Source organism: Achroia grisella, unplaced genomic scaffold (assembly GCF_030625045.1).
Source record: "Achroia grisella isolate CSIRO2021 unplaced genomic scaffold, CSIRO_AGI_Agris_v1 utg327, whole genome shotgun sequence".
In the NCBI taxonomy this organism is placed as follows: Eukaryota; Metazoa; Arthropoda; class Insecta; order Lepidoptera; family Pyralidae; genus Achroia; species Achroia grisella.
Genome location: NW_026712799.1, coordinates 485,521 through 509,090, shown reverse-complemented (window position 1 = coordinate 509,090; position 23,570 = coordinate 485,521). Strand labels below are relative to the sequence as shown.

Genomic DNA, 23,570 nt, shown 5'->3' with positions numbered 1-23,570 from the left:
ATCACTCCATAAAATAAAATAAAGTCGCTGTCGCTCTCAGCCCATCCCTATGTATGCTTAAATCTTTAATAGCAATTTAAAGGGTTTTTTTTGGGGTTAGAGTGATTCAAGAGAAAAGTTTATATATATATATAATACATGTATACCCGTGCGAAGTAGCTAGTAATATATATAGAATAGATCCAGACCGATCAAGCAATCGTACTCATACAATTGATTGTATCCTCTGAAGAATCAAACCTATGGCCATTAAAAGGAATGCGGTGTGTTAAACCATTAGATCACCACAATATATATATGCACTACGTCTAAGTCTACGAACTGCATGGGATCTCTACAAGAATTCACTAGTTTATACAAATTTTGTCTATTATGTAATGAAATAATAGAATAGCTTACAATGTGAGAGAAGTCAGTATCAAAATCAGATAATATCAATAAAAATAACGTATAAGAGTAGAAAAACATTACAGTTTTCTAAAAAAAATAAAGTTTTACAAAGCTACATCTCTCATCAAAACAGAGTGACACAAAAAATAGAGCGACGACAACAAATTATATTATACTGCATGAAGTTTATCTCAAATCAGATAATTATGAAGAGTTATATTCAACATTAAATAATAAATTATTCTAATTCTAAAAAAACTTAATTTAAATTGAATCAATGCCTTTATTTAAAACAAATGCCGTAATTTATTGTGCACTGCAGAGACGTAATACAAGAACAATGGTTAAACTTTCTATGTGATGAATAAAATACACTCGTGGGTATAACATTCCCCTTGTATTTACTCGTAGAGTAGTAGACGCGACTACAAAAAAGGGACTTTGAGACAAAAAGCTACAGTGCGACAATTGAGACAGCACGTCACAGGCTTCCGTGGAACGTAACGCGCGCAAAGCGTATTCCGTTATAAGTACATAGTAGAACACTTTATCCTTTATTCAAGTTATTTCTATATTTACTATCTGCTATATTCTACAGTTTATTTAAAAAAAATGTTAAAAGCCGTTCCATAGTACAAAAACCAGTAGTCAAGTTGTGAGAATAAATTTCAATAAGTAACTGTATAATAACTATATAGTATACTAAATCATAATTGAAATATCTGTACGTACACTAATTCCAATAACTTCTCCCAGTCTGAAAATCCCAGATTCCCTCTTCTAATCTCTTATTTTAATGTACTGCAATGAAAATGGGTTTATGTAATAAATATTCATAATATTAATCACAAGCCACAACTCCAGAATATATAATAGAAGCTGGAGATATTAATTTTAATCTAAACTTACGCGTGTTATTCCATGAGTTTTAAGCAATTTTAAGACCAATATTTGACCCTCAAAAAGCAATTTACGGTTAAATGATCAAGCCGTGCCATAAAGCCAGGAAATTAAATTCTTCATAAAGCGATATTAACTTCACGTGAATATTAATAATTTGACGGTCGGAATCAAATAATTCATGTATTATTTTGTTATTGAATCATATCATAATTAATAGAAGTAAGTGAGTATATATACTGACTAATAAATTTATATTTTGAGTAATACATTAAAACTTAACATATTTGTTTTTTTTTTAACAATTCATACAAAAATATACACACGACTCACACACGGCTCAGTTATAGCAGGCAGAGCATGTTAACTGTCACTAATGTTGATATATTCGAACCACTTGATATATTTGACATACAAATATTAAGTAATGTTACAACTATCATCGTAACAGTATCAATAAAGGAGAGAGACGAGGCATTTCAGTGACCATTATATAAAAACGCCCATTATTCAACCAACAATTCCAACAATTAAAGCCTTACTATCTGACACTGTAAGGAAGCTTCTATCTAATGTATATGTAATATACAGGTCAGACGGCTTTATTCAATCATAATGATTTAAACGTATACACAATAACTGTCCTATTAATTCCTGGAAAATTATATAAAAAAAATTAAATGTACGTATTCAATGTAATATTAAAAACGTGCATTGTTAATTAATACGATGTTCATATACTAACTTTATCATTTATATAGTTATGCCCAATTAATCACTGTAAACATAACATTAAAAACGATTATCGACTTGTTCATAGGTCATGAAAATATAAAGAGGTCTCTATGACCCCGAGTGGGTGCGGGGCGAGTTGCCGCGAACTGAACGAACTTAAGCCGAAGCTCAGTTGTGTGCACGCCACCGATCGAGACGGACGTCTCCCTATAGCTAACAACATCCAAATATTACGTATAAATAGTTCATTACGACTCGGAACTTTACGATTATCGTTGTTAAAGTCGCGTGTGACTAAGTGGATATGACAATCTCAAGCAGGAATATATAATCTGTGATATGTGATGCAGCTGTTTACATAAAAACTTCATGAGGATGTATGTGTTATTGGCGATAATTAGTTTACTTGTAAAAGGTAAATTTGATATACATTTTTTAATATTACTATATTTTATGAAATAAATGACATTTGAGCTGTATAAAAAGTATTTGAGTCTTGAATGCCTTATTTATATGTAAATCGGCACGGAAATTGAGACCCATGTTGGGCGCCAAGGGTAAATGAATGCCTATGTTTGTTAGAATATTTATATATATAAATATAACTTCTAACAAAAATAATAATTAAAAAAAATAAAATTTTTTTTTAGTATTTTGTTAATGCAATATGCATATAAATAGTTAACAAAATAAATACAATTGTAATTATTGGCAGAGATATCCAAAATTATAAATATAAAAGAAAAGCAAAGAAATATCTATAAAATTACTAATTTGGTTAAATAATAAATAACAGTCGATTTCAATTAAACGAAAATACTTTTTTTTAATGTAATAAAAAACACACAACATTTAAGTACAGAACAATATTCATAATAGTTATGTATATTTTTCTTACTTGTAGCTACGATGTATTTTGCACACATTTGTTGAATATCAATCATACAGCTCGCCTATTATAACTATATATCAGAGTACTTTGGAGTATAGATCAACTACGTGCACGACTGTAATGTAATCTACCGCCCTTTTGAAAAACCACCAATTGTAACCACATTACTATAAACGTATTGATTATAATATGTATAATATTGATAATTGCAATGTTATTTATTTTGGTTCAACTTTGGCCTTTAATAAATAGGTTCTAAATAAGTTAAGAAAAAAAGAATGTATTCATAGAATTCTTATAAAAATTAGATAACACACTAAAAGTCCGTAGAATTTTACCAATCATTCTTATAAACTAAAGCAAGATCAATTTACTTGCATATTTTCTTTTAATATATATACATGTATATGTTAGCGGCTATCTCTTAACGTGCAGCATAAGTATTATATTTAGCAAGCTCCTTGGAATCTAAATTTAGTATAATAATGTAGGTATTCGCTAATTTTTAAAACAGTGAATCCCTGTATTATTTTTGCTATTTTCAGTTTTATGGTACTAGGTAGGCACATGTGCAAAAATGCGGATTTTATCTAGTTCAACTTAATAATGGATAAAATAAGCCCGTATTTAAAAAGATATAAACAGATAGTATCTTTATGTAATGTTTAAAGTAAAGCAGTAATGTACGAGAACAGATCGTTAGATTTCAATGTCCGATAAAATAAACGAGTAGGTACAGTATGGAAGGAAATGGTGGATTTTCTTCTTATTGTTCTGTTTGCAGCTCTCCTGTTTTACTAGATTGCTACGTAATATATTATAACTACTTCCTAAACTTTTTGTGTTTGAGATCATTTAAATACATGTTATAGTAGATTTTGGGTTTTTATCTTTTTCTATTAGAGATTTTCGTGGCCTATTGGATTACTACAGCGATTCAGACAGGTTTCAATTCAAATCTGAACAGCAACCATATGCTTTAAGTGTTAATCTGTATTATTGACTCACTTCCCGGTGACGGAAACACCAATAACAAACCAAAGTCCAGAGAAGGCGTTTGGCTCACTCCTGCCCTGTTTGATTCAAATATACTGAGATAAATAGGGACATGTCAAGTGTTATGTTTACCACGACGTCGACACTTGATAATATTTCAAACTCTATTTCAAATAACGGTCGTGAAAGTATTCGTTAATCATTCCGATTTTATATTATTGTATATATATACAAGTGAATATGTATATATACTATACATATTCACTTGGCTGCTCTCTATATCCTTCATCGTCAATCAATATACTTACAGCATCTGTGACGTTATTTATGGATTGATGAAACGATGAAAAAGATAAAATATTACTGCAAGAAATGGGACCCCTCACAAATACGTGTAGAGAAAATTAAATAACAAAAGAAACTTTTTTGTCATCCACGAATTTTCGCTAAATGTGGCGGAGTTCGCTGTTTTGGTCACAAAACATTTCCTTCAAAACTCGTAAAACAAGCTGACATAAAGTCTTTTGAAATTCAATTGATAATATATATTTATTTGGCTTCCGAAAAAAGAAATTACTGAGCAGTTTGCTTTTCGTATGTATGTATATGTATTCGTTTTATAATATGCGTGTATACCACTAACAGTAATATTACATTGCAGCAATACTTAAATAATAAAATATATAAATAATTGAAGTTTACAACTCCTATAGTACAATAAAATGCACAATCAAAATTCGAAGATTAATTTCCTGCGATTTAGGTCGGCCTGTAATGATTCAATTACTCATGAATTCACGATATTACCGCTTCATCATGCTTCTTACTTTCCGATTAATCTATGGAACAGATTCTTAGAAAAATATAGGTGAACACGTTTCCATTACCTATTTATTACATTTACCCACAACAAAACTATCATTAATTAATATAAAGTAGTTATTGGTTCTAGGATTTATAACGTAGTTGTAATAAAAATACATTAAGCCGACCCCAAATAAATGTAATAAGGAAGAAGCAGATGATAATGGTAATAAAAATACCTTGATAACACCATACAAATATTTACATATCAAATATATTTTATTTGGATATTTAAGTAATCTAACATAGTAGTAACTACTTATTAATAAATCATTTTTAACAACGCATACAAGTAGAAAAAATCACGGGATCTCACCACGGTTTATTAATTTTTATTGACATCTTTAACAAGTCTGATTAACCGGAAATGTTAGTAACTGATAAGTGATATTAAAATGATATTAGTTCATTACTTTATTAAAAAACCATACATCGAATACCACCATTTAACCTCATACATAACTTAATTTTAGAGGAACAAAAACACTGAATTCCTTCTTTGATACTATTTATAAGAATCTCGAAAGTCTCTTCCAATTTTATTTCCGAATTCTGGCTCGAAACTTAAACATATTCAATGAACACCTAATTGGCTCGCAAACATTGACTCGCAATATACGTATACGTTTAGTTACGACACCTAGTACCATATCCATGTTTGTACTTTACACTTTGTATGTAGTTTGCACTTTGGATTATATATTAATTTATGCGTGAAAATTAAATTAAACCATGCGTGCAAAACTTTGTTCTCAGATAAACTTTTCTGTAGTTTGAACGTGTTAAGAGCGTTTGAGACCACTGCATTATTTCTCCATCAGATTCACGAACAAAGTCGTTGAGCTCTTTGTGTCTTCAGTCTGCCTTACGATATGTTAGGCATGAGTTGATCTTCTGCAGTTTCATTAGTGAAGTGGCTCCTGCATTCGTCTCCTTTTTAATCTGATGAAGCTATCTAGGGCCAATAGCATTAGAATAGTTCGACGAAAAGCCCTTTATAGCCAAGATGAGATATGTGTACTATTATACTACAATAGATGATAAATAGTCTCAAATTAAAAAAAAAAAACAATCGAAAATTAAATAGTTTATAGTCTTATTCATATAATTTGTTTATATATCGCATAACTATTCAGATACTGTGGTGCTCATTAATAATATACTTAAATATTTTTAGATCTATTATTATTAGTGTACGTTTGTATATTAATTTATGAAATTCTCATTTCATAAATTAATGTTATATAATGTCTCAGCAGGGTGGGTATATCTGAGTTTATCCATGCACATAATTAATAGGCAATAGGCTTTAAAAATAATTCAGCAATTTTGTACAAGCAAGTGTATTTATCATATAAATATGTATGAAACATTATAAATGTACGTACACCATCAGCCGTGTATATTAAACTAGATAAACAGAATTAACTGACTAAAACAGTTAACTTACCTTGATGACGTCGTAGCACCACCAAGTTAAGGCTATACTTACAAAGATTAAACAGGACAAGTTTGTTGAGGTTAACAAGGTTCCTGTGTTACTTGCAAATGATTGTTTCAAAGTCCAGTTTACACAAACCACCGGGGAAATAAATGGTGATAGAGTTATTTGTACGGAGTAGGTGGCTTTCTCAGGTGGGAATAGGTACTGTAAATTATTACCTATCTATTTATAAATAAAATACTAATATTAAACTAAAAATCAGGTTAAAAAAATGTCATATGAATAAAAATATTGATATATACAATTTTGTATAATAATATAAAAAATTTTTTTTTATAATATTACAATTAAGATTCTTAATTTTAATATTATAAGAATTTGTAACTTACGTATATTACTTTGCAATTTTAATTTAATGATCGTGTCATACTGAATATGACTATAATTTTATTTATGTATTTTTCTTAGAATTGTACCTATAAATATAAATTTAAAGGATTATAAATAAATATAAATTGTATGTTATACTTAAGTAAGAATATATTATAAATCTTTGAAAATGAAGGATTTCGTTTACAGATATATTATTACTTAGTCAAATACGTTTGACATCTTTCATACTTAAAATTTGTATTTGTACTGGTATTAAAAATGTATGAGTATTTCTATCTCTCTGTTTGTTGGTTTGTATCTCTTAATATAATTAAGATGAAGACAGACTATATTACAAAGACGGAAATAAGCTATATTTTATCTCAAAACCACCTGAATAATGATGCGACTGCATTACTAGTTATTATAATTTTGACTGTTCATTCCGTAAATGTTCGAAGTATTTATTATTTTCTTGTTTTGTACCGTTGAATATGATTGAGATGGGTCTGATGTCGCTTGAGGCTGCAGAGTACTGATGACAAACGCATCGTATAATCCTCCCCCACAATCTCAATCCGTTTTGTCCGGATTTCAACATCGGTTTACGCAGCATTTGATTTTAAGATATAATAGAAAATACATAAAGCCTTAAAAGTGAAATTAATCTGTTTATAAAACTTAAAGTTATCTCAGAAGATTTCTTTAGGTCGTTTAGAAATATCTACTATGAAAAAAAATAACAGGGTTTGTCTTGTGTGAGGATGGCCACTAAGATTTAGTAAATAATAAAGGCGGACGACGACAATTGTATTCTCTTTATTTGAGCACCGGAAACGGAAGACAACATTAAAGAATAATAATATAAGAACAGAGTACAAAAATATTTAAATTACTTATTCTAAATCTTAGATACTCACAGGGTTATTTTTCAGTCTTACATATAACAATCAATGCAAACTATATTTATAATTCTAAATGATCTTGAAAGAATCTCGTTCTCTATAATGAATACATAGTTTGAAGGTAAACTGCCAATCAAATATATCCATTTATATATGATAGACTCTGGTGAAGTGAACACTGATATCAAACTAAAAAAATATCCTACAGATGGTGATAAACTCACTTATATCACATTGGGTTCGTATATGTGGCATGTCATGTATCATCACAACATCGACAGTTGGCAATATCTCTGCCTACCCTATCTGGGATAACAGTCGTTACGGCATGTAAATTATTTATACTTTATCATTTGCAAGTTACTTTAATTAATGACGTATAATTTATTAAATTAAAGCTTAATGATAATAATGCATCTGCATAGTATTATTCGGATGAATACGTGAATTAATCTTACGCCTGAGTCGATCGTCAATTCGTCGAATTATTATGATTAATGTAAACATATAGCAACATATTGTAGGTATTGTATTAATTACAGGATATATATAAAAAGCACAGATGAATGTTATGGATCTTTATACCAGGTATAATTTGTTTTAGCAAATATGACCAAATTATGAAGTAATAATTTTGGTTTGTATTTTAAGGAAGGTGTAACATATGAATGTGGATTGTTAGAAGGGCAGAAAAAGACCGAAAAAGAGATGGACGGACTGTGTGAAAGGTGATACGGTAAGAAAGGGGGTAAATAACGAGATGACTACGAACAGGGATGAATGGAAAAGATTAACATGTTACGCTGACCCCGAAAATTAGGTTAAGGATGATGAGTTTTATCAAAAATCTAAACGAAGTCCAATAAGAAATAATCGGTATTGTATCAGAATTACATAGAAGTAAGTTGTATAATTAACTAATTAAATACCTAAGAAGAAAAGTATGAAAATCATTTAGCTTAGTAGAAAAACAAGATCTCTAGGTCTCTTTTCAGTCAAGAACAGTAAGGTATGAAGGCATGAAGATAGAAAAAAATAAAACGGAGCCCTCAGAAAATCTGAAAGTACAAATTATATATCTATATATATAAATAAAATTGGAGTGTCCGTTTTTTACAAAATGCATCTGAATATAAATACAGTACATACACCAAAATAACATTTTTTACAATTGTTGTTTGGATTGTTTGTTCCGGCTAATTTCTGAAATAGCTGGACCGATTTTAACGGATCTTTTTTGGTCGGTAGCTGATGTAATAAGGAGTAACTTAGGCTACTTTTATTTTAGAAAAATCAAGATAAATTCCACGCAGGCGAAGTCGCGGGAACAGCTAGTATTGTATATAAGTGCTTCCCAGAGAAAGGCTTTATAGAAAGTGCAAATATACATACTGTGTACAATATACTATAGATGAAGTAACTACTACTGTTTATACTATCTTGTTTCTTATTACACTATCTAGGTAAACTCAGGTAAAAGTAATCCATGTTTTAAGACACAATCTAGTCTTTCTGCGTACTAAATATTATTCAAATCCGTCTAGTAGTTTTTACGAGGAAGACTAACAAATAAATCAAATATTCTTCGCTACATACTGCTGCGCTTATAATATTACTTTTACACTGTTATTATATTTGAAGTAGGTACTCCGTATTAATTTCAAGATAAGCAAGATATAATTAAACCAGAAGTGAGGCAATATCTACCAGAAAAAAATAATAAAAATCCCTAAACTGGTTTTCATCCCAAAATATGTTATTATATAAAAAACAAGTTTAGTTTCTCGTCAGGTCTTCCGATTTAAATCTATACTATGACCTGGACGACAAAAAAAAACATATTCATACAAAACAAAACTTAACGTTAAAATAAACATGAACATTAATAAATTATTTGTGTTTTGATTTGTAAGTAATGTTATTAAAACGTAATTATGTTACCATAGATTTGTAAATAATGGCAAATAGACTTAGAACAGAACAGAATAGACTAAGGAAAATTTGTAACCATCTGTAGCGTGAAACAGATGTTGTTCACACGTCACTGCCCCCGGGTAATTAAGTGATAAGCCATTCAATATGTCTAGTAATTTATCTGTCAATGAAATATTTAGGTATTCCACGTTTATTTAATACTGATAATTTTGTATAAATTCAAGATATCATTAAAACTGCTGGGTTTATTACATTGGTATCTAATAATAAATTGCATTAACTCCGAAGTAATAAATCTTGAAAAATTTATCCTAAGGCAAGACTAAAATTGTAATTTTTAGTTAATACAGTTCAGTATAAAGCGTACTTAATATTAAATAAATATAAAATTTTATTATACTATAACAAAGAAAATAATTATTTCCACTGGAATATTATTTTTGAATTTGTGCAATAATAAACGATTATATCTACCCACGTATATATTATATTGTATCGAGATGGTAAGCATTTGATAACAATTTTACCTATATAAAAACATATAAATATTTGTATTTATCGCCTACGCGGAGAAAACTAAAGCGACTAGCATTCAAATTATTCCATATGTACCTAATATACTTACGTATTTTAATTAAGAATAGTTAAATACTATATACTACTATAAATACCACTATATGTACTTCATTTAAAAATAACAATGTTATATCTTAATATAATAAAATACTTTTCAAGCTCCGAAGTTTAATGTAAAAAGAAAAAATATATACACGAATATACACATGATGAGGATAACATACATTTATAGAAATTTATACGACATAGCTACGTATTATGAGTACACTACTGTATACAAACTTTTCACTTTTGTATTGAAGTTAAAATTACAAAGAACAAATATAGCTAACCTACGAGTATGAACCGGATTCGAGATTTTTAGCTAAACGTAAAATCTGGTCGATTACATACCGTCAGTTGTTAATATTGTACACGGATAGAATAATCTAATTATTTTAGTTTCGTTTACTGTTTACGATGCTACCGTAGTTTAGGCATACATTTACATTCCAATTATTATTTCTTCACTCAATTCAATGTAATTACCTAAAACTAAAATCTCCTAAAATATTCAGTATGGAGACCTTTTAAATATTCAGTATTATATATTTCAAAATAAGGAAAAGGATAATTTAAAACGCTTTAACTCTATTTAGAGGTACGTAGTAGAGTTAGTACGTTGTTTCATTATGATTGCCTACACAGACTTAGACCTGCTAATTATGAGTTTGCATCTGACAGACACGGAAACAACTTATTTGTCAGTTTATATTTCTGATGGACTCTCGAACAAAGGAAACTAATCCGACAGGCGGCGATAGACACAACCTCTGCCATGTTGGATTCAATTATAGTAAGCGAATTGTAGGAATGTTAAGTGTTATGTCTACTACAACGTCAGTTCATTATACCTTCGACTATTCTCTCTGGGATAACAGCGGCGAAAATATATATTATTCTAATAATAAATTTTATTGAATAAGACTGTCAGACAAAGTTTAGACAGCTTTAAATAGAATATTAAATATTTTTGGTTAAAGTTCGACAGGTACTGTGAAACTACACAGTGGCTGTTTAGTCTAGTCTGTCGGCTTTGTACTTGTCACATTGTTTCTAACGACAAGTTTCTCGAAAACTAATTCCAATAATACTTTTTATTTGACATTTTAAATATAATATGTAGCAAGTAATTACACATAAAGTATTTCACCATTTTCTCTTAATTTGGTTTTCAGATATCCTGCGCAATGCTATTATTATTATTATTATAGATATGATTGTTAAAATATTTAAAATGAACATTCTAATGCTCATAGAAATTTATATTATCTTCTGTGCGTCTTCCTTATCCCATTAAATAGAAGGTCGGCGTAATACATATGTATTACGCCGACATCTTTTCCATTATCTTTATTCGGAGTAATCTCTTAATTTACTCTATTTTATTATATCATCTTCCACAGAGTTCACCCATCTCTTATTCGGCCTTCCTCCTGCTCTTATATCCAATAAGTGTAGAAAGAGACCTTAAAAGAGATGGACGGACCGTGTGCTTGATGGCCACATGCTTACATTGGATATAACACTTTCTTTAAATTATTTTCTTTATGCCTACGCATGACATACCCATAGGCATGGTATAAGAAATTGAATAGTAGTAGGTAGAAATACGACTACTATTCAACTTCTCAGACACTTCTTTCATAAGATACTTCTTTCATACTTCCTCTGATATATTAATTCTTTATCTTGTCCATTCTTATCACACTACACATCCATCTCAACATTCGCATTACAGTTATCTTATATATAAAATTCTCGTGTCACAGTTTTCGTTCCCATACTCCTCAGAAACGGCTTGACCGATTCTTATGATATTTTGTGAGCGTATTGAGTAGGTCTGAGAATCGGCCAACCTCTACTTTTTAACCCCCTAAATGTTAGGGGTAGTCCATGCCTAAATTTTTTTTTTATTTCAAGGCAAAATAACGTTTGCCGGGACGGGAGCTATTAATTATATACAAATTTATTGTATTTCTAAGGAACAGAAGCTGTATTCGCGTGGGCAAAACCACAGGTCACTGCGCTAAGTCATAAAATGAACTTCCATTTTCCCCTAACATAATTTCCAGACTTTCAGCAAAACACTATTATTAACTTTGATCAAAACATCTAAATCTAGCTGTTACTTAAATAACTGTTACCTTGTTCCAGAATCACTGTTACTAAGAATAGTTCGAGTATCAATTCCAACATATCGCGTGAGAGGACAGCCGGCACAGTTGGAGTGTGACTACGAACTCGGTTCGGACACTTTATATTCGGTGAAATGGTACAGAGATAACGAAGAATTCTACAGGTACATGCCGAAGTTCGACCCACCGAAGCATGCATACAAATTAGAAGGGATCAAAGTTGACGTAAGTAACTATTTCGAGACTAACCATCGCTATTTGAATTGCTGTGGTTAATGCCAAAACTAGCGAAGTAGGATATTATCAAACTTGACGATACCCTCATTCAATTAAAATCTGAGTTAAGGCTCAACTATTAATATTAACTTAAACAAATCTATTACTATACTACTTAAATTGACTATGTAATAATGATACTATTAACTTATTGAGAGAGCTTGAGATATTATTTTACTTTAGACGGACCAAGCATACGACCCATCTGTTGGTTATATCTTTTACGGTTTTATTATATCCGTTACGGTTACGGCCTATGGATGCCACCAAATACCAGGGGTGTTACGTGTGCATTGCCGAACCTTAAGAAACCTTAATATACCCTTCTTGAAAAACCCCGTGCTGTAGTTCCCGAGAAAATCTCGGCAGGTAGTTCATTCTACAATCTAAGTGTACGCGGGAGGAAGCTCCTCTGTGTGGAGTGTGTATGGCACTGTCCGAGACCACTTAGGTTCCAGTGATGAATTCAGTTTCGATGGCGGTGCGATGGTAAAAGGTAGCGGTGGACATCATGTCACACAATTCTTGAAACACAGTTTTATACTATACTCATATAAATATCGTAATTTAATGCTAACTGTAATAATAAATATTATCTGAGGTACATAGAGGTCAATGTGGAAAACAAATATATCTAAAGATCACGCAATAAAAAGAAACACATATAACAAATTAATGAATTGACTAAAAATAGCAAGGACGCAAAATTTAGCGATTACTCTCTATTTCTAAAATATTACAATCTTCTAAAATATCTTGGCCTGTCTAGAACTACACTAGAACGTGTATCTAAAGTTGCAATAGCAGGCTAGTCTCCTTAAACCTATACCCGGATCCCAAGTCCGGTAACTACTCGGCGTTTCCCTCTCTGCCTCTCTGGCACGGTGAATCCATATAATGTTAAGTAGTTTGTCTCTTATTACTTTGTATGGAGAAATGTAGTTTAGTTTAATAAGTAGTATTAGGATGGTGGATGATATTTGATTTATTATTCAATGAACTGTTACTATTCATAATAATAATTTAAATAAGTATAATAAATACACTTATCGCTAATATGATCTCTTGTCATTCTAAAGTGGATTTATTACAACCCTTTTAAAAATGTCATAGAGTAATGGATAATTATCGTTCTACTCCATTTTGTTCGATTAGTCAATAAGACCCATTATATACACATCATTTTATCTAAATATAAAGTGTAACTATATATCTAGTTCACAGAAATAACAATGACTGGAACCCATGTCTAAAAAAACTAGTGTTGACGCGGGAAATAAGTACGAGTATACATAACAGTACAAACCATTTATGAAATCTTTCTTTCGTGATTTTTATGTGGTCTACCAGCCAAATAAACCTGTATAAATAGGTTAATACTCTTTTTTTTTATGAAAAATACATGAACATAGCTAAAACAGTTAGTTTAAAAAAACTTATTTGAATTGTACAATAATGAACATATAAAATTATGAAAGAACAGGGTTACGCTGATAAAGCTAAAAGCGAAAACAAAAATTACCATGATTGATAATGAAAAGCTAAACATTTCTAAGTAGATATTATTTATGGATTGTAATTAATATGTATTTATTTACGAAATTTCTGTATAAAAAATATAAACATTATATAATAATGAGTAAAATAGACAACTTATGTCAATACTGATGACTGATGCCTGAGAGATGTTAGTATCTACAATGGAATCGTGAAGGCCCCGATACGTCAATAGCCAACTGTAAAGTAGGCATTGGGAGTGCAGATGTGTGTCGCGCAAGGAAGTCTTTTCAGCTTCACCGTTCTGAATAATGTATTATGACGTATTTCGTCAATTTAATGGAAGATAAAAACTCTGTAGATTTACCTACTGTTTCATTGACAAATAAATGAATAAATGACGAGGGTTTTCCGGTACCTTAGAGACAGGTATAATAATAATATATCCCCGCGAGGTAAGCTTAATCTTACAACTTTCTTCAAGTATTCTACGTTTGTAGATAAATTAATATTATTTCTTATTGTTTTATAATGAACATGATACACAAAATAGGAATATATATTTTTTTGTTCAATTTCTAGTAATGTTATATTTCGAAATGAACGTAATATACTTTTCTAGACATTGGACAGTCCCAAATAAGACAGATACATTTTATTCCATCCATCATAATATAATACGTCATTTTTAAAATGGAAGAATCATGTTGTCTTACAATTAATATTTTTTTCTTTATAAATATTACTTATTAATGTACACCTAAGAACCATTCACACTGATGTCATCACATTTTCACACTAAAGTACTTATTTTCATAACTAGTATGTTATCATGTCATTTAGATCTTAAAGCAATATTTTTATTACAACAGTTTCTAATGGTGAAATCCAAAGACAGCCCGCTATTCAAATCTTAACTATGAGAAAGACTTATAGTCTATAGTAAATGCTGTACTTACTGTATGTAATATTCAAGTTCCAATAAGTTTATTAAAACTAGTATTAACTATTTCTGCATTTCGATACCTACCTTTACATTATAGATATTTCTAAATTTTATTACCTTCTCATACGATTGAAATTGTCATTCATTTCCGGTATCAAATGATAGATTTATTTTAAATCTGAACATTCGTATTACCGTACTAGTCTATTTTTACTTTCACATTTATAATATGATATTAGTATAATATAAAACTTCTTTATTAAATTCTTCTATATTAAAACATATGTCATTATTATGTAGAATACATACATAGTAAATATATTAGGCAGTGCCTGTGATTCGGGAGCCTTAAATTTAATTTTAGATTAGTGAACAGCATCCAATTCATTATGAATAATGATTACTAGCTTGTTCTGTGAATATATCCAGATTATATAGTACTAAAATAGACTAACTGAAGTTTGTAATATATCTATGTACCTGTCTTCCATTTTATGTATTTTGTATCTATCTATACAAGGATCAAAATAACGGAAAAAAATTTTTTTGTTAAAGGGTATATTTAAATATGCATATTTAAATTGTATCCTAATTATAATTAGGTGGACAATTTTTAGAATAGGCAAGAATAATGTAGTAAACAATCTAGATCTAGGAGTTCATTGTTTAATACATATATACATTTAATACAACCAATAACGTTTTGGTAAGCCAAAACGTGATTGGTTGTATTAAATATTAGAGATAGAATAATTGATTTGTGACTAGACAAAAATTATTATTCATAAATAATAATACATTTTATCTAGTCTTTTATATATGTTACATTTATTTTAAACAATTAGAAAATTTCCATATTAGGTACTGACCTGATTTTCCTAAAGCTATTATTAGATAAACCGTGTACGATCAAGAAGAAGTCATCAGTCTCCAGAAATAAAAAAGACTATTATGAAATCCAATAAAATAGTGCTATATGTCAGCTTTTGGCTATTTAAGATGGATGAATATAATTTTATTTTAATACTTAAAATAATAATATATTAAATATTACGTAGCATACAATCCGATATTGCGATACTATCAAATTATCGTATAATACTAAAGGCATTTCTACTGTTGGAAATCCATTTTACAAAAGGGTTGTCTATTCCGAACTCACAATAGGAACATCGCTGGCGAATATCTGACAAAAGATGTAGATCGGTATGAACGGGAAGCCAGACAATCCATGCGAGTTTTGGAACTATTCACATAATAATACTTCTGTAGATACGATATTGTGAATTCAATATATTTAATTACATCAGACGGATAAGACGGATCATGGTTAAGTAATCACTAATGTTGAATGATTTCGTACATGTACAGTAATGATGTTCCATTACAAAATATTGTATGAAACATAATAAAGACGATTTTTCAAATATTAGTGATATGTCCAATCACATTTAAATACAGTCCCGTTATCATAGGAATATTTTTCATATTTAGGTTACCTTGTGTAAAAAAAAAAGCAATTTTATTCTCGAATGCGCTTAATTAGGAACTTCAGAATTAATTCGTGTCTAAATATTCTGAGTGTGTAATATATACCCACTCTTTTAACATCATTTAATATAATATGATGGCACTTTCTAACTGGGTTATTAATTACATTATTATATTCTTTTATAACATATTGTTGTGACCAGATGTTCTTTTATTTGATAAACGTTTAAATTGTTATACAGCTCCAAAAATCAGATGACCGAAGAGTGGTTTTGCATCAGCTGATGTTAAAATCCAGCGGCGTGTACAGATGCGAAGTTTCCGCAGAGGCGCCTTCGTTCGCATCTGCTGCCGATGAAGGCAGAATGGAAGTAATTTGTAAGTTTGCCAAGAAACATACCCTCTATTCCTCCATTTGTAGTAGTACCGACTTAGTAAAATGATTATGTTTGTCATTTACTCTCTAATTTGATAGTTTTTGTAGGATACCGCATACATTGTATCTTAGTGGTATTGCGTAATTCGTTTTAAAATCAAGTCACGAAATAAGGTTTATTATTAGACTAGTAATGCCTGTACATGTAACATTATAATCAACCAATAACAATAAAATATTCAGTGGCGTATTGAATGAATTAATAATTTCTACTTTAAGAGATAAACTCATTAATTTGTATTCATTTCTCAGGCATATTTCTTTAGTCTATGTGTTGATCCATGTTTAAATTTGTTGAAAAATCTTTTACCCGATATCTTAACTCACAATCGGAATGACTATAACTAGAACATATTTATAACCGAAACATAATCATGATCACCACCTGAAACTTATCAAAGGAGACTATACAAGGTCTGCGTGGTACCATGACAGACTAATTGACTTGTGCCGAGAGCAGCTTGCTTTACAAGCAGTGTTCCGGTTCGAAGGATGAGATAAGACATGGATCTGATTGGCTTTCATTACTAGGATAATTAGAATTGTTTACCTATTATGATTAGATTATTAGCAAACTAGTATTATAATTTTACAGATAATTGAGTGAGTTCAAAGGTACTAAAAAAGAAAATAACACTTTATTTATACTACTATGGTGGCAAACAAGCATACGGCCCATATGGTAAATGGTTACCGTAGCCTACGGAAGCCTGAAATACCAGGGGTGTTGCATGCGCGTTGCCAACTCTTAAAAAACCTTAATATATCCTTCTTAAAAAACCCCATGCTGTAGTCTCTGTAATAAACGAACAATAATATAATAAATGAAACATTATTTCAAAAGATGAAAACAAGCTCATTCCTTGCTATATTGGATTCGAAAAGGTCGAATAGTTAGTTTCTAATTGGGGAAACTGAGTATGTTATGTCAAAGTATGTTTACTCAATAGTTTACAATGACCTTATCAACAGAAAATGCCTAAATCTCGGCTAAAATTAATGATAATATTTTTACTTCATGTATTTAGTAATAACAAAACATATTATTATTTTAAAAATTTGTATCACTATTGTAATTTGAAAAAGAAATTAAATGTTTATTGTTATTGCATGCTAATAATAATGAATATAGATAAAATAATATAATAAAAATAATAATATAATATAATTAAATAACAAATATAATATGTTAAACATCAATAATATGATATGTATATAAATAATTAGTGAGTGCATGTAATATTCTTGTCATTTTAGGAAATAAAAGGCATTTTTATTTTTTTAAATTGATTTATTATTGTAATTTGAATATTACAAGAATAAATTGAATATTATAAAGAAAATACTCGTTTTAAAAAATATCACACTTCCTTTACAGTCTCAACATGTTTGCAATAAAAAAATAAATACCAAATGTTTGATTTTATATAGTAATATTTGTTTATTTCAACTAAATATGAAGAGTCAACATTAAATATCTGGAATAGTAAAAAAATATTGAATATTTAAATATCATATAGGAACTTTGAACATAAAACAAAAATGAATAAATAAACCTGAAATTCATAAATAGTTGAATACCGCTGAAACAGAATCCAATTTCTCACGGATAGAGGGTGGTTGGGACTTCCCACTTACAATATACCTTAAGATCTTATCAAGGTAAAGCTATCAGGGCCTCCAAATCTTTATTCCTCGTTGAATCCCAATGGCATGTAAAGAAATCCTACTAATATTCTAAATGTGATAGTTTGTGAAGATGTTTAGATTTTTTTACTCTATCTCATATAAACAGATTTTAATGAAATTACCTATGAAGAAAATATTTATTCTTTACTGAATATATGCCATATATTATTAATAAAAAAATCTTCCGCCCAAATTCAATATATATATTTGCAGTAATTTTGCATATTTTATAAATGAGTTTGAATTTAGATAACTTCAATGAGTTCTGGTAATTCTTTAGTAATAAATACATATATAATTAAGTAGCATATTTGTAGAACAGCTATATGTATAATAATAATAAATTATGACCTTATTACACAGATCTACCTAGAGAAGGACCTAGAATAACTGGCAACGAACAAGAAAATCGAAGAGGGGACACAATGTTTTTGAATTGTACATCGGGTCGATCATATCCAGCTGCTGTCCTTAGTTGGGATATAGATGGCGAAAAGGTAAGTTGGTATTATTATGAAGGAGGATTATATAAAATAGTAGTATAGAACACGTTATATATAAAAAATATGTAGATAGTGAGATAATAAAGAGAGTATTGGTAAAATAATGCATAATTTGCTTAGAAATAAATAATCTGAAATACAACATAAAAATATTTAAAACTATAAACACTAAGGTTGATAGAATATTATTCAAAATTATGTTCATAATGAGAAATTTTGTATTCTCGTTTTCTAAATAGTTTTCACGTTTATTCCATGTTTCAAAAGAATTATATTTCATTAATTTAGATTTTTTTTTTAATCTAAATTTAAAAAAACAATTCCATTAAAAATTCCAGGAAGTTAATTTTGCGTGAACCTAAGACAACATGGTTTCCAGGAAGTTTCAAAATAGTAGACTATTTGAAACTTTCAGTGTTCCCTAAAATTAATGATAGGTATAACGAGGTTATCTCAACAATATCGACATATTCAGCTCTTAGGAAAACAATGGGCTTCCAAGTATTTATATAGATATATATAGTATATATAGTAGTATAGAAGTTATACCCGTATTTTAATCATATATTTTGATAATGAAAATCAACTGAATAGTATAAATCTTGTTGTTTATGTTAAACTTAATTTAATTACGCTTATTAATATCTATAAATATATGTAAATATTAAATTACGTTATATATGTACTATAATCAAATTGAATTATTATTTAAGTAACTATAACAAATAATTTTTGTATATAACTACGATATTATTTATTAAAAAATAAACGACCATTTGAAAAAAATACAATTTCTCAATAGAAATCGTATTTTTTTTCGAATGTAAATATTTTAGTACCTTGTTACAATTAACAAGGTACTAAAATATTTACATCATTATTGCATGTAACTTTTCATTAAAACTAATTAAGCTTACTGCAGGTATCTCTTTCCGTATAATATGTATTGGAGACAATATTACCCCGCTTGCCAGATCCTTAGATATAAGAATTAATTTCAAGTTTTCCTTCTCTAGTATATTGATATATCTTACTTTGTACCTATAGTCGTCTTTTATGACTGTCTTTGAATGAAAAGAAATAACAACGTAGTATTACTTTGTCAAAACATGGAAGAGCTCGAAAGCGAATCTATCTCATAATAGAATTGTTGTGTTGTTGTTGTCATGTTGTATTGAATCACATCCTAAAACTATTAAGCAAATATTTTCATCTGAAATTATTATGAAACTAAAATGGATATATACAAACTTATAATGGAACAGACGAATACATATTAGACAAAATGATAAACTCTCTTGTTGCTGAAGTATTGACAGCATAATTTCATAGTTTATATATTCTAGATTTAATAGTATCAATAAATAATTTGACAAATGACATTTGGACAATGAGTCTGATGTTGTCGACGTACTGGCAGCATAATTTATATTTACCAATATTTTTTATTAATTATATTTTGTATTTGAAATTATACGGTTCAATATTCAAAAATTAACAATATTTCTTGCTTTTTTGCTTCACCCTCAAGGTAAGGTAAAATATTGAATTGTACCCACTTTTCACAGGTGACAGATCCAGATATGCTAGTGGAGTTTCCACCGATGCACCACTCACATGGCCTGGTATCCACAGCTTTGGGACTACGTGTCCCAATCGGCCGGTCTATGGAAGTCCGGTGTACAGCACGAGTAGCGCCCGCGTGGCGCGAAGGCAGTGAAGCCGTGGTGGGGAATAGCCAACTTGCTGAGAGTAAAGAGGCTATGCTACTGGGTAATTGATATATTTTTATGTTATAGTAGTTTTAGACGAGGCCATCGATGTCTATTGGTATACCCTGACCGAAATGTAGTGACTTCGAAACTAGCTGACCACTAAAATATTTTGTATTAATTTATATTTAATCGACAGTCTCGGTAGTCTAAATGTTTAGCACACCGCTTCAGTCAGTTATCTGGTACCCATAACACAAGCTCTAGATGGCGATATGTTAATTATACAGGTTTATTTATTTATATTTATATTTTTGACTGACCCACTGGTAATGAGAATTTCGATAATAAATTTAATTAATCGTTTTGTTACGTAGAAATGTATTCAGCAAAATTAAGACGTAAGAAAGTTATAAATTCACCAGAATGTCATCAATAAACAATGTCTCTGATTCCCACAGTTGTAAATGTATATTATTATATTATTAAACAATACAGAGTAGAGTAGATATATACCTAAAAAGGATAATATTTGGAGCACCCGACGTAACCTTACGTAGGGTAAAGATCATTGCGTAAGTTACCGTGAAAAGGCCAGGCCTAAACGTTTATAATAAACTAAATATCCGAAGAAATATATAAATATAGATTCCAGGAATTTTTGAGAATTAGAATTAGAAGGATTGCACACTACATCATAAGGCAGTGAAATGTTATTGTAGTTGCATAATGCAATTAGTTATATTATTGAAATATTAATTAATAATGTGTTCGACTTCATTAAAATCTATTTCGATTTAATAATGAACATCTACATTCTTATTGATATGCATTGGAATCCTAAAAAGTTATAACTTACATGTATATTTTTAAATGTACTATATTTACGAATAGATAACATTAAGTGAACTTCGATGAACACCACCTCTTAAAGGGCATAACGCCCCCACTGAATTATTAAGCAGTAACGATCTGGAACTCGGTTTAGTAATAATGTTATAAACGGATGTCAATAGTTTCCCAGAACATTACCCTGGGACTAATCCACCGGTTAGTTATGTTCAAGTTATGTACTTGCATACAGTTTCACCTGCAAACAGAACACAGCATAACTTTAATATAGTTCATAACTATTGAAAGCAAATTTAATAGGACTATTATTTGGTATCTATAGTTTAACTTGCCCACATGTTACCTTATCAATTTAGTAAAACGAATACCATAATAGGTATTTAGTTATAAGTTAATATTTTCGTAAACTTTATCTGTCATAATTACATATTAAGAAAAACCCTTAATACCTTCTACGTAGCTCTTGTATTAGATAAATGATAACTATATTCAGTTTAAGCTACATTATTTTTAGTAAAATAATAATTGAGCTATTATTAAGTTAATTTGCATTGAAAGTATAAATAAACTCATTCACTGAGTCACAAACGCCAACAAAGTTTTTATAAAAGTAATTTCAACAGACATAAATAAAGGTTATAAAAATAATCTACAAATGTCTTTACTATACAAAAAACTGATACTAGTTATTTTACTTCAAATTAATAAATACAAAAAAGAAATGTAAGAAATAGTTAACATGTACGAAGGTAGGTTTATTCGGCTATTGAATTTTTTATGTATAAAGGGGTTAATCAGTGCTCGTAATGTGTATAATCGACCACAGAAATAATAAATCGTGATTAAAATTGTAAATTACTTTATTAGTATTTAATTCGTTTTTATTTTGAAACGGGAATCGCAACCTGTCGCCCTAGCTGATATTAAGTGGTAACCGTCACCTATGTATTTATTTTATTATTATAGGGAGTATTATCTATTTACGATGCAATGGTATTTCCGAAACTGTACAATATCGATACCTTCAAGACATATTCCTTTTTAAATTGACGGAAACTCTTGCAAACACTTACAACTAACCTGGTGTTGCAGGTGTTCATGGGTGACGGTAATCACTTACCATCAGGTGAGCCGCAAGCAAGTTTTTCCCCTATTTTTTTAAAAAAATACAGTTAATCCAAAGAGTGTAGTAAGCCAATCTGTAATAACAATACAACAAACAATACAACTATATAAAAAACAATAAACAACACTCAATAAACTTATTAATGCTGTCATAAAAATATCAACCTCTGAGGCTCCGAAACCAAGCCATTGAGCAGCGAATAGATTGATAAATATAAGCAAACCATAGAGATGATGACTTTGTACAAAGTCTACCGCGATAAGATTATTTTTAGAAATGTTATCGTTGAATGACTAACAAAGCTTGTTTGTTTCAGTGAGGAGTTCAAGCGAAGCGCCCGCGTTAAGCGTAATGCTGTTAGCACTTTGCCTACTTGTATCTTTTAGTTTGCTAACACAATCGGAAACGTGATAAATTATCTTTGATTTTGTTAACGGAATGTGATTAGGTGAGCATGGCTCTCAATTTATTTTATAGACTGGTGACTAATCAGGTTTTTTACAACTTAGTTTAATTAGATCTATCGACCTGTTAAAAATTTGACTTATCATGTTTCTTTTACAGATAATCTATACCTAACTAATACATTGTTGTATTTTTTTCACTAATTATTTTTAATTACATATTGAAATATTAATAGTGTAAATAATTATTATAAAATTTATTTTTTACTAACTTCATAATATTATAGCCGTTCTCCTATTAATAGGACTTAACTGTGTGGCAGATTGAGAATAAAAGTTATGTATTAGTTTACAATGATATATATAATACTTGTATAACATTACTTACTATATATTTTTATTTTCATTTTTTTATTATATTAATTGAATATATTAATTATTTTAAAGTCTCC

General features: G+C 29.5%; 1 protein-coding gene across 1 annotated transcript; it reads left to right on the top strand.

Annotated features, from left to right (window-relative positions):
* Positions 1 to 2,212: 2,212 nt before the first annotated feature.
* LOC131843689 (uncharacterized) lies at positions 2,213 to 23,288 on the top strand. The gene is made up of 6 exons (XM_059192380.1): positions 2,213 to 2,440; positions 12,206 to 12,411; positions 16,639 to 16,774; positions 18,885 to 19,018; positions 20,593 to 20,797; positions 23,031 to 23,288. Exons 1-6 carry the CDS (start codon positions 2,395 to 2,397, stop codon positions 23,123 to 23,125), a joined length of 822 nt encoding a protein of 273 aa, XP_059048363.1. The 5' UTR covers positions 2,213 to 2,394; the 3' UTR covers positions 23,126 to 23,288.
* Positions 23,289 to 23,570: the final 282 nt, after the last annotated feature.